Below are 13,356 nucleotides of genomic sequence, written 5' to 3' on the forward strand. Positions count from 1 at the left end.
GTCACTGGAAGCCTGTGCTGTGTAAACAAGAAAACTTTCTGTTTGAAAGTCATTCTTGCCCAGCCTCGGCAGGGATCAAGGCAGTGCAGTGTTTCTTTTTTAAAAAAGAGCAGGAAGCAGCCCAGAGCTGTGTTTTGTCAGAACCAGAACCTCAGGAGTGTTGTGTTCTGTTGTGAATCGATATTATTCAGTCCTCAAGGCGTTCTGCATTTGGCAAAGCAAGGACTCCTGCCCCTTATTTCAAAAATGAAGGCTCTCCTTGTGATCTCAGACTCCAAGTTCAGGTTCCTTTTCTATGCTCACTTTGTGCAGCATTTTAGTTAAAGAGCAAGATTGCTGTTAGCAGTAAGTGCTTGCAGAAAGGAGCACCATGTAGCCAACTGTGAGTCAGTGTCCTTATTTAGGCAGTGCAAGTAGGAGGAACTTAGCTGGATCCCCTCTCAGCTGATCAGAAAAAGCAAGCAGGCAATGTTACTTGCTCTAGTCACTCGCTCCTGTGCTCTGGAGCTGGCAGAACCTAACGGAATCCAAGGATTATCTGACTGATACTTCAACAATTGGGACTTGTAAAATAGACCCAGTGACAACTCCCCCCCTCCTTGGGATTTTTCCCTCTCCCCTCTGACTGTGGCGATAGACAAACATGTGAGGTTGGGAATAAATCATGTACTCAGAAGGACCAACACCCAGCCAGGAGGATGACTCCTCAACAGAAGGCTAATCTGCCCAAGGGACAGAGCGAAGAAGACCCAAGAGTGTGGATGCAGGAGTGGGGGAAGGCAAGTACAAGGCTGGCATGTTAAAGGGGAGATGAAAGCACAGCTGAGTTGTGTTTGGGGCTCCAGCATGTGCTTTAATTTGTCTGCAGAAACTCTGTGTTTCCATGCTAGGAACCAGTAAGCAAATCCCTTGGTCTTTTTCACATTCCTTCTACCCACTTCATTGTTTTCTTTATTTGCTTAACTTTCCACCACTTCTGTTTACTAAGCCCCTGATTATTCCCACTTAGAATCCGTCTGAAAACTGTTGTCTTTTTTCCTGAGTGTCCACAAGTTGCAGTGTCTCCATCTAAGTTGTTAGGTATTATTTTGTCTCACATGGTAGGTTTAACTTCTCAAGCCATTCAGCTAGCCTGTATCCTGCCTGTCATTCTCTCCATTAGAAAGCTGTAATAGGAGGTCATACAAATACCTCCCTATTCCATCTCACTGTGCACTAATATTCAACAATGAATCTCCATCAGCTCCTGGGCTATTTTATGGCTAAAAATAAAAGATGTGAGTTAGCCCTAAAATCTGGAAAGGAGCAGATGCAGTTTCTGTTGGTGTCACACTGGTCTTAGTAGTTTATTTCTGTACAAATGATGGCATGATATCATTTAATCAGTACTATGTAATATAAACAATCTGATATTTGGCATCAAAGGGAGAAGTGTAGATGCCACTAGATTCAGAGTAACATCAACAGTCTTTGAAATGCTTAACTCACCACTCTATGCTTTTCACTTGGGATTTTTGGTAAAGATATTAGCCTGGGTCTCCTGATAACCAAAATTCTGCCTTGGATTATTACAAACCCAAATCCCCCCTGCAGGTTCACTTGGCTACACATTTCTTCTTCCTTTCTGAAACTGTTCTGTGGTGTCCCTGTTTATTGTGAAACAACTGATGTGTTCCACTCCAGAGGTGGTTGCATTTCAGTGGTAGGTGAAGTGTTTCCTACATAAGAAATGTTTGGGATCCTTTGGGATGTAAAGTACTAGATAAATATCACATGACAATGTTTCAAATGCTTGTTGATTCAGTTCTCCATCCATAAATAGCAGGTTAAGCTTCACTTCTATTGTGCTAGCAGGACAGCTGCAGTGGGCCAAAGGGAGCTCTTTATGCTAGCAACTGGCGGTGGAGGGGACTGTGTTCTCTGCCACATCTCTTAACATTGAAAAATAACAAACTTTTTTTTTTGGCAGGGGGAGTGGGGGAATTTCAACGCAAAAGAGTGGCTACCGTAATCTAAACCTATTATGAACTCTGAGCGAAGGCTTTGTCTACACTTACAGTTTTGCAGCGCTGGCAGTTACAACTGTGGTCATACAGCTGTGTACAGCCAGCGCTGCAGTGTGTCCACACTGACAGCGACCAGCGCTGCAGTGTGTCCACACTTGCACCAGTTGCAGTGCAGTTGTGAGTGGTGCATTGTGGGCAGCTATCCCACAGAGCACCTCGTCCCATTTTGTCGCTGTGGGTTGTGGGAAGGGGATGGAAGGGTGCGGTCATTCTGTTCTTCCACCCTTGTTCAACCACCGTGCTGCGGGACCGAGGACCCCACGCTAAAGAGGCCCGCACCTTGGCACCTTTTCATTTTTTTTTTTTTTTTTTTAACTTCCCCTCCCACTTCGGTCTGCTCCACAGGTCTGTCTCCTTTGGAGTACGTAAGTGCCGGCATGGTGGCGCAGGCATGTGCCCTGCTCTCCACTAGAGTCTAGCCAGGCTGCGGGCCTTTGTGCGCTCCGGCGGCGGCCTCCAGCCATTAGAGTGGTGCGGCGGGGGCTTTGCTTTCTGCGCTCGCAGCGAGATCCGGAGTCCGGAGCTTGCCACGCTCCGGCTTGTGAGGCGGCAATCACAGGCCCGGCTGACTCGCGGAGCAACGGCAAGCCCGCTCTCACTGTCGGAGCTCCGCAGAGGCGACAAGCCCGCGACCCCGGCTGGAGTCTGGACCTTTAAATAGCCCCCTGAGCCGTGGGGCTAGTAGGGGGGATTTACACTAAGCCTGGGTCCGCTGCCCGTCTGCCACCCCGGTCTTCAATAGCGCGGAGCCCCGCCTCTCGTTGCTTCCCAGCACTCCCAACGTGCTCTAGTTTAAAAGGGTCCCGGGAGTAGAGGGTTTGGGGCTACTTAAGGGCTGGGTTCCAGCCTGCCTCTGCTGCAACCCATGACTGCCCACACCAGTTCCAGCCCCCCTGCTGCAGCAGCTCTGCACCCGGCCACACCACGCCACCTTCGGCCCCAACTGTCCTTGTCTTCCCCCAAACCCCTGCACACACCCTGCAAGCCTGCCACCCAGCCCCCCAGCCCCACACTGCTTGCCCGCCAAGCTCTGCCACTACTGCACGCGCCCACATCCCCCGCCCTGTTTCCTAGCAATCCCTGCTGCCATCCCCACTGCCCCCTTAGCCAGCCCGCCCCACACCCTGTCACACCAGCCCACCATCCCTTGCCCTGCCTGCAGCCAGACCCTTACCGCATCAGCCCCTGCCCTGCCTTCACTCAGCCCATGTTCCCATGTGCCCTGCAGTTTCGCAGGCATTAACGCTGCACGGGAGCACTGGAACCGACATTGTGCACCCCCACGGGAGTGCGGGGACCCACACTGTGAAGCAGCGTCACTTATAACAATCAACAGCATATATGATATGCAAATGCTGATATTAATTTTATTTTCATAGTTATGGAGTGAGTAAAATAATACATGAACAGAAATGGAAGGCTTTTCTTGTTCCACTTTTTTTTAAGTCATCCCTGCCGATCTGTGCTCTCTTGGTATAGTCAATTCCTTTCTCTGGCAGCCTGTGTCTTTTCTATGGTTTCCTATCCCTCCAGTTCTTGACTTTTTTTAATTTCTGGGATAAGATGCATACCTGCTTTTCACCCTCTATCTCTTAGTCTTCTTCGGTTTTTTCTTAGCTTTTGCAGTCTTTCAGAATCCTGCACTGATGGAAGCGATTCAAGGTCACTTTAAAAAAACACAGAGAGAAAACTGTTATACAGAGCCTGCATTGTTTTAAGAGTTTGTAGCATCATTTCTCATTCTGCGCATAGCAGCAGAGAGGCCGGCTGCAGAAGATGATTGCGCGGTTTCCCACACGCGTTTGTTTCCCAGTGGATAGGGGGGGCTGCCGTGGCTCACTGGAAGGGTGGGGGTGGGGGCTGCTTCACTGTGGAACCTGTGAGCCATGGGTTTCTGTGACTCTATGGTGAAGCAAAGAGCAGCTACAGGGAATAACACTGAACCTACACCATAATCTGCAACAGCGCTACTCTCAGAGCCATCTTGCACACCGCCAGCTCACCCTGGGAAGGGTGGGGGTGGGCGCCGTTCACTCTGGAGCCATGGGGTTTTCGTGGCTTATGGAAGAAAGAACAGCTACAGGGAATCAATGCGGCTATTCCACTCTAGGCATGCTTGCAGGCAGCCATTACGCTCCCCTGCTCCCAACTTGGCTCCTCTAATTAAAGCTTTCTTACAGGAATAGGTCTCTCTGCTGTCCTACTACCGAGCCCAGTCAGCTTGAAACTGCTTAGCTTGTTCCTGTGGAAATAGCTCCTCCTGATGATTCCTGGAGTCTCCAACACCTCAGTAGCCTTACCTTCGGTTCTCTACAATCCTCCCCTCCTCTCCAGCTCTGACCAGGGCAGTGGATGGCAAACGATGACCAGAGAGGCAAGAAAGGATGCTTGGGATAATCCGAATACCCTGGAGGCCCAATAAAAACGCTGGTGAGTGTCACACACTGACTGCCAGCGTTGCGCTCGCTACACCGGAAGCAGACCGAGGTGTACAGCCAGCGCTGCAAACAGAGAGTTGCAGCGCTGGCTGAGCTTTTAAGTGTAGACACCTGCTAAGTTGCAGCGCTGTAACCCCCTCGCCAGCGCTGCAACTTGCAAGTGTAGCCAAGCCCGAAGAGAGGTACGTCAGAGCTCTGCAGCTTCCCGTTTGCAATGCAATCCTAGTGATAGCTATGTTTTCAATGGCCTGATTATCGGTTTTGTCCCATGTGTCTGGGAGCTCAAAATCAAGGCACTGAGACTCGACAGCTTTGCAGAACTAAAATTGATTGTTGCTGCCCTGCCTGTATATCCACACATTACTAATGATACCTCCCTAGTCCTGTTTCACTATGCACTAGGCACAGTGGGTTCTCTGGGGCCAGTCTCTTCTATAGTTGTTACAAAGTGCTGGAGGGGATATCATCAGAACTGAAGTTCAACTTCTGGTCTCCTTTTCTCTGTGTCCAGGCCAGAACTGATCTTTTCTCCTACCCTTTCATACTGGGGCATCACTACCTTTTCATCCTCCATAGCAGCACCTTTCCTCTATCATTCTGACAGCAAATCCAGCCAGCAAAAGCAAGTAGGAGGGAATATTAATGTGTATATCTCCTTGCCCCTGGAATTTCAGGATTAGGGATGGGCAAATTGATTCAAACAAAATAACCTTCCAGAACTTTTGTTCAAAACTTGAACATTTTCTAAAATTGAAAGAAAAGCTGGGTTAATTTTGTAATACCTTTATTAGTTTTAAAATAATACATCATCATCATCTGGAATGTGACAAGAAAAATAATTAAACTGTAAAAAAAAATCAGAGGCCTGATCTGATATACCACCTCACCTCACAACACTGTGTCGTGTAATGTTGGCCTCACATAATGTTTTTGTTGGCTTGACTGGGTATATATTGCAGGCAGTGGCCCTGCAGATAATAAAGAATTCACTTGAGAGACATACTAAACCAGCAAGGAGCTTCACTAGTAATATGCACAGTTTCTCAAAAGAACTATATCCTAACTAACAAAACACATTTCTCCAAGATCTAATTGTCCATACAGTCAGTCAAATGGATCTTGAAAGAAAATTTGTAACAGCATATTTTAGTGACTCCCAATAATTCACATGTGCCTTATAGAAGAGAAAATCTGTCATGTTTACTCTTAAAAAAGACTTTTAATTTGCTGAAATCAACTTTTTCAGGGTATTACTATTTAGCTTTGAGTCATGTTATTCAAATATGAATGACATAGCAAACATTTAGAAATGAAATCTCTCAGTTGTTTTTAGAACATGGCCAGCATGGGAGATGTAGTGACTGGCAGTGTCTTCCAGCTCCTCTGTGTTCTAGCAACTAAATACAAGGCATTGTCAAAGGCATTGTCAAAGGCTTTGTAAAGTTCTGCTGGTGAACAAAATTGTATATGGCTTATCTTTTTCTTCAAGTTATTTTTGAGCATCTCTGTATCTGAGTTCCAACTGGGACCAGAACCAGAATAAGTATAGAAAATATCAGGTTCTCCTGAAATTTCCAATTGCATGAGGCTGGGGTCAATGTTTGAATGTGGACTGCTTCTCCAATCTGCCCCTCTTCATTGAGCCTTAGCTGCACAGGCCTTGGAAAGGAGAAAGTCCTGGGACTACCCCTGCACTGCACACAAATCTCCTATGTGGTAACGAGTTACACTGCTGCTGGGACTTCAATGGATGTGAGCCAAGAGCTTCTATTCTAAACAAACACTAGTCAGGCTGAATCTTCTGCTTACATATATCAGAAGATGAACACATCAGTGTTTTTTTTTATTTTTTTTAGCCACGAGTCTGAAGACCTAGTGGACATTCACTCTAATTAGCCAAGAGATGCTGAGTCCCCTTATTCATAATCTATGTAGGATTCTGACTTATTTTTTAAAATATGTGCATTTTTTTAAAAAAAAATCAATAGTAGCAAACTAGCCCTCTTCCACCCCAGGCTCCTAAGGGGAAGCATTGGGTCTAACCGCTGGTGTTGTGCTGCGTGTAGAATTGTTTAGTTCTATACAAATTGCATCTTGGTATGAGAAATAAGGAAGGAAACTGCTTAGCTGATTTGCTGTTCTCAGATAACTATGCATGTTACAGCCACTCACACCTAGACACAGCCACGAGAGTATCTGATATCAGCACACCTATATGACATCTGCCTCCATAGCTGCCTTGATTTCATCTGTACTGTCATCTTCAGACACCGACATGACACCAATTCACATGTACACTCATAAACACCTACATTACATGTGCACACATTCCTACACTACACCAGTGCACTCACTCAGACCAATTACACACTCCTTCACAGATACCTATGCTACCATTCCAGAAACCCACATGCTGATATTACACTACTAAATCTACATACACATTCAAGTCTGTACACTTCTGTAGTACAGTCAGAAACATCCACTCCTATTTACACTCACATTGTACTCGTACACACTTACACGCATTCACACGGCCCACAATCTTACACTTATTCACTCACTCCCGTGCTACCCTCACTAGAAGTCATCACACCCACTGTGCTCCAGTACTTTATTCCAGAACTACCATCTCTAAATGGAAATAGAATTGTGCCAGCCAGTCAGTGTTTGTCAGCTGGTATCATTCCAGTGATTGGCAACTAAAATGTAGGTGTGGTCTTTCAGAGATGGTCCCTAAAGAATGGCCTGATCTGCACATCATTCATTGCCCATGGATGAAAGTTGGAGATTTGCAAGTTGCCAAATCCCCGTCCTTCTGTAGGTGCCCCTGGTTAGAGCTTTAATGTATATACATTCTCAGGGGTACCCTCATCACCATGGTACAAGAGGATATCATCAACCCCATTACACAGGCGCTGGCCTGGCATGTGTGTTTTAGCAGGAATATATATCACTGCCAGGGGCCCAGATTTACCAGTAAATGTTTCAGTCACTGGGATCAGAAAATGATGCTGTTTCCTATTTCCCCTCTCACTGAGGTTGTTAGAGACTATACGTGAAAGTGCTGGGGGAGGGGGAGCCATTCTCTCTCACCCCGTTCCCTTCCCCTTCTACACCTCTCATCCCCCACCCCATAGTGAACAAACAGGCTGTTCAGATAAGAACTGGAAAAGTGACTGAGAAAGTTTCCAAAACCCAGTGCCCATAATCAGTCTCTCTGAAAACAGGCAGGGTGGGGTGTAGCCTATAGTGAGAGAGAGAATCTGAAGGAAAACAGGATGTTTTTGTGATAACTTATTTTTCATAATTCTCATTGAAATGTTTGCTTTGTTCTGTTTTTGGAGTTGCCTGCAGCCTTTGTTGGAGATGTGACAAGCCAAAGAACTTTGTGGATTTGTGTGTGGGGAGGTGTATGTTGTGGGGAAATACTGCCAGGACAGGTAGATAACAGATAGGAGTAATTTAATGACTACTAGCATATCACAGAGCATAGTCCCTCTCTATATGTCTGGTGCAAATGCAGCTGGGATGTTGTATTGAGGTTCTCAGTACTGAATACCAGACAGATTTTGACAAGTTGCAAAGAATTCAGAGAAACTGAAGGGATTGATAAAGCGTAGAGCTGTGTGGAACTCTGGGGGTAGTCAGTACATTTCTTTAGGGTTTGTTCCCATCATTCTTGGGCCTTCTGCACCTGGTAATGTACCATGGCACTGTTCCCAATTTCACCTGACTCTGTTTTCACAAGAATGCCCCCAGTGATCAAACAAAACTAAACAAAACAAACAGGTAAAGCAGAAGACAGAAAATAATATATGAAAAATAGCAGAATCATCTTGAAATAAAACATTTCTCAATGTTTCCCATTGCTCGTTGGCAGTTCTTTAATGCTGCACTAGAAATAGAGACATAAGAATTGATATATCAAAACAGCCCGATGGCCTGCAATCTGTCATCTTGAGCTGCTAACCTGAGTTGCCGAGTCTTCAATGCTATTTTAACTTGATTTAGCTAACCTTAATTAAGAACACACCTTTTGTTGTAGTGTAGACACAGTTCAAGAGTGGCCAGTTGTGGGTGCTGTAGAAGAAGGTGTTACCTCCCCATTCACAATGGCACTCTTTTATACAAATTCATCCTATGGAACAAAATGTCTTCCTGAGATGAGCCTATTGAGAATTAGCAGTACTATATACTCTCAGATCTCTTTGTCTCTCTCTAATCTCTCCTTCACCACCTCCTTGGGCAACTCCTCCTTCACCTCATTATGTTAGCTTCTCCCATTGTCTGTTCTTAGCCCTCTCACTGCTCTTTTACTCAATGTTCCTTGCATGATTCAAATAATACCCTTATGCTGATCACTCCCAAACCTCTGTCTCCACCCTAGTCTTTCACCACCTGTTCAGTGATGTGTCTCCAACTGCCTCTCTTACAATTTCACCCATCTCTTGCTGCCCTCTCAAAAACTAGCAAAAATAAAAGGCACTTCTTTGGCCAAATCCTCTCGCTATTTACAATGGTTGTGTAAAATCCAGAGTTACTCCGCTGAGGATTATGAAATTCAGATCCAGGTTTTGATTCTGGAATGTTGCTTTCCCAAGTTTGGGGTTGCTTGAATCTTTCGTAAGCATATCTCAAGTTTTAAGCAGGCATTGGAAGGTGGATTCTACTTGGAAGTATTCATGCTGTCCCCATTCCAGTTGGCAGGTGGGTGAGTGATGCAAGCAGGGGACTTCTTTTCATGCTGTGTACTTTGTAAGAGTCACTGCTGATTAGCCTGTTTTTTCCACCAGCCAGTTCTGAGAATGCCATTTAGTAAATCCAAAACTGTATAACACTAACATGATGCTTATAAGGCATAAAGAGATTAATGTTCAACTCTAATGAAATCCAGATGCACACAGCTGCCTCTTTTCAAGCTCTCTTCCATTGCCAAGTTGCAAATGAAATGATTTAATTAATGTAAATACACGGGACGCATCAGACTCAGAATAGCGATAATATCTACTACATACTTAAACCCACAAGGTACCAAGGCCATTGGGTTTCTGTTGACAGCTAATGCGGTAGGGAAGACTTAGTTATCCACAAACCAACTCCATTTGCAAATAATTCATTCGTGAGATAAACCTCATGACCTTCTGCAAGGGGCTCTGATGCAATAGAGCTGGGGAAACCTAGCAAAGGAATAAAGTTGCTTTTATGAATCAAAGAAAGCAAAGGTCTGTGTAAAGAATTGGTGGGTCTTATCCCAGTTCCGAATGGATAGGTATCCACATCACTGAAGCCACCAGCGCAAACAGCAGTAGATGGCCTCTTTGATGGTAATCTCATCCGAGGGTACGTCTACACCGCAATTAAAAACTCATGGCTAGCCCGTACCAGCTGACTCACGCTCACAGAGCTCAGGCTAAGGCACTGCTTAATTGCAGTGTAACCATTCAGGCTTGGGCTGGACCTTAGGTTCTAGGACCCTGCAAAATGTAAGAAGCCCAGGGCTCAGACTGCAGCCCAAGCCCGACCGTCTACACTGCAGTTAAACATCCCCTTAGCCTCAGTAAGCCCGAGTCAGCTGACAAGGGCCAGTCACGGGTGACTAACTGCAGTGTAGACATACCGTAAGAGCCCAAAAATTCAATGGCTCATGCAAAGAGAACTTCCTTCTCACCCCTAGGGGGTGAGCAAGGGAAGGTTGGTGCTGCAGCATTCTACCCCCGAGGTGGTTGTATTTCAGTGGAGGGGAATGAGATATCTGAAATCTTCGGGAAATGGGGATGGAGCTGGGGTATCATTTCATGTTCCCAATGGACCTGAAGTATTACTGCCTCACATAGTGTTTATTGTTGGCCTTTTCTCTCCCTTGCATGGTTATATTTTCCTTTTTCTCACCCCTCTCATGGTGTACTGTAGAGTCTCAGCCCCTGCCCGCCAGAGAAGAAAGGAACAAGCTTGACTCTCAAATTCAGATCATAGAATCATAGAAAATTAGGGTTGCAAGAGACCTCAGGAGGTCATCTAGTTCAACCCCCTGCTCAAAGCAGCATCAACCCCAACTAAATCATCCCAGTCAGAGCTTGTTAAGCTAGTCCTTAAAAACCTCTAAGGATGAAGATTCCACCACCTCCCTAAGTAACCCATTCTAGTGCTTCACCACCCTCCTAGTGAAATAGTTTTCCCTAATATCCAACCTAGACCTCCCCCACTGCAACCTGGGACCATTGCTCCTTGTTCTATCATCTGCCATCACTGAGAACAGCCAAACTCCATCCTCTTTGGAACCCCCATTCAGTTGTTGAAGGCTGCTATCAAATCCCCCCTCACTATTCTCTTTTGCAGACTAAATAAGACCAGTTCCCTCAGCCTCTCCTCAAAAGTCATGTGCCCCAGCCCCCTAATCATATTTGTTGCCCTCCACTGGACTCTCTCCAACTTGTTCACATCCTTTCTGTAGTGAGGGCCCAAAACTGGACGCAATACTCCACATGTGGCCTCGCCAGTGTCTAATAGAGGGAAATAATCACTTCTCTCAATCTGCTGGCAATGCTCCTACTAATGCAGCCAAATACGCTGTTAGCCTTCTTGGCAACAAGGGCACACTGTTGACTCATATCCAGCTTCTCTTCCATTGTAATCCCCAGGTCCTTTTCTGCAGAACTGCCGCTTAGCCAGTCAGTCATAGCCTGTAGCTGTGCCTGGGACTCTTCCGTCGTAAGTGCAGGACTCTGCACTTATCCTTGTTGAACCTCATCTGTTTTCTTTTGGCCCAATCCTCCAATTTATCTATGTCACTCTGGACCCTATCCCTACCCTCCAGCATATTTATCTCTCCCCCCAGCTTAGAGTCATCCACAAACTCGCTGAGGGTACAACTCATACCGTCATCCAGATCATTAATGAAGATGTTGAACAAAACTCTCTGAGGCACTCTGCTTGATACCAGCTGCCATCTAGACTTCAGGCCATTGATCACTACCCGTTGAGCTGGATACTCTAGCCAGCTTTCTATCCACTTTATAGCCCATTCATCCAATTCATACTTCTTTAACTTGCTGGCAAGCATACCATGGGAGACCGTACCAAAAGCTTTGCTAAAATCAAGGTATATCACATCCACCACTTTCCCCATATCCACTGAGCCAGTTATCTCATCTTAGAAGGCAATCAGGTTGGTCAGGCATGACTTGCCCTTGGTGAATCCATGTTGAGTGTTCCTGATCACCTTCCTTTCTTCCAAGTGCTTCAAAATGGATTCCTTGAGGACCTGCTCCATGATTTTTCCAGGTACTGAGGTGAGGCTGACGGTCTGTAGATCCCCAGATTCTCTTTCTTGCCTTTTTAAAAGATGGGCACTATATTTGCCTTTTTCCAATCACCCGGGACATCCTCCGATTGCCATGAGTTTTCAAAGATAATGGCCAATGGCTCTGCAATTACATCAGCCAACTCCCTCAGCACCCTCGGATGCAGTGCATCCAGCCCCATGGACTTGTGCTTGTCCAGCTTTTCTAAATAGTCCTTAACCTGTTCTTTCACCACTGAGGGCTGCTTACCTCCTCTCCACGCTGTGCTGCCCATTGAAGCAGTCTGGGAGCTGACCTTGTCTGTGAAGACCAAGGCAAAAATAAAACTGAGTACTTCAGCTTTTCCACATCAATTGTCACTAGGTTGCCTCCCCTATTCAGTAAGGATCCCTCACTTTCCCTGACCATCTTCTTGTTGCTAACATACCTGTAGAAACCCTTCTGTTTACCCTTTACTTCCCTTGCTAGCTGCAACTCCAATTGTGCTTTGGCCTTCTTCATTACACCCGTGCATGCTCAACCAATATTTCTATACTCCTCCCTAGTCATCTGTCCAAGTTTCCACTTCTTGTAAGCTTCCTTTTTGTTTTTTTTAAGCTCACCGAAGATTTCTCTGTTAAGCCAAGCTGGTTGCCTGCCATATTTGCTATTCTTTATGCCCATTGGGATGGTTTGTTCCTGCAACCTCAATAAGGCTTCTTTAAAATACAGCCAGCTCTCCTGAATTCCTTTCCCCCCTCATATTAGCCTCACATCAGTTCCCTGAGGGGGTCAAAGTCTGCTTTTCTGAAGTCCAGGGTCCATATTTTGCTGTTCTCCTTTCTTCCTTTTGTCAGGATTCTGAACTCAACCATCTCATGGTCACTACTGCCCAGGTTGCCACCCACTTCTACTTCCCCTAACAATTCTTCCCTGTTTGTGAGCAGCAGGTCAAGGGTGCACATCCCCTAGTTGGTTTCTCCAGCACTTGCACCAGGAAGTTGTCCCCAACACGGTCCAAAAACTTCCTGGATTGTCTGTGTATTGTATTGCTGTATTGCTTTCCCAGCAGATGCCAGGGTGATTGAAGTCCCCCATGAGAACCAGGGCCTGTGATCTGGAAACTTCTGTTAGTTGTCCAAAGAAAGCCTCATCTACCTCATTCTCGGTCTGGTGGTTTATAGCAGATGCCCACCATGACATCACCTTTGTTGCTCTCGCCTCTAAACCTAATCCAAAGACTCTCAACAGGCTTGTCTCCAGTTTCATACTGGAGCTCTGAGCAGTCATACTGCTCTTTGATTCCCTGTGTAGAGCAGCATGAAATAATCCCACTTGCCCACCCAACTGTCCATACATTTGTATTTTCAATATGGAAGCAGTGGAGAGAATTGTGCTAGATGAAAAACAGAGTGTGTGGTTTTTTTTAAAGGCACAAAGGCATGTGTTACATTCTTCCATTCCTTGGGTTTGGCGGCTACGCAACTTTTTCATTTGGCTAAATCTTGGTTCAGTGAAGAATTTATTTGCACTTTAGAAAAAAAACTCTGTTCATAATTTACATTGGAC

General features: G+C 45.7%; 1 protein-coding gene across 1 annotated transcript in view; it reads left to right on the plus strand.

Moving 5' to 3' along the window:
• Nucleotides 1–430: 430 nt before the first annotated feature.
• LOC116816581 (uncharacterized) overlaps nucleotides 431–13,356 on the plus strand; it is a 66,906-nt gene continuing 53,980 nt past the window's right edge. Inside the window, exon 1 of the mRNA XM_032765917.2 lies at nucleotides 431–779. Within this exon, the coding sequence (XP_032621808.1) occupies nucleotides 699–779 (81 nt within the window). The 5' untranslated portion in view covers nucleotides 431–698. The remainder of the gene's footprint in view (nucleotides 780–13,356) is intronic.

Source organism: Chelonoidis abingdonii, chromosome 8 (assembly GCF_003597395.2).
Source record: "Chelonoidis abingdonii isolate Lonesome George chromosome 8, CheloAbing_2.0, whole genome shotgun sequence".
Lineage (NCBI taxonomy): Eukaryota > Metazoa > Chordata > Testudines > Testudinidae > Chelonoidis > Chelonoidis abingdonii.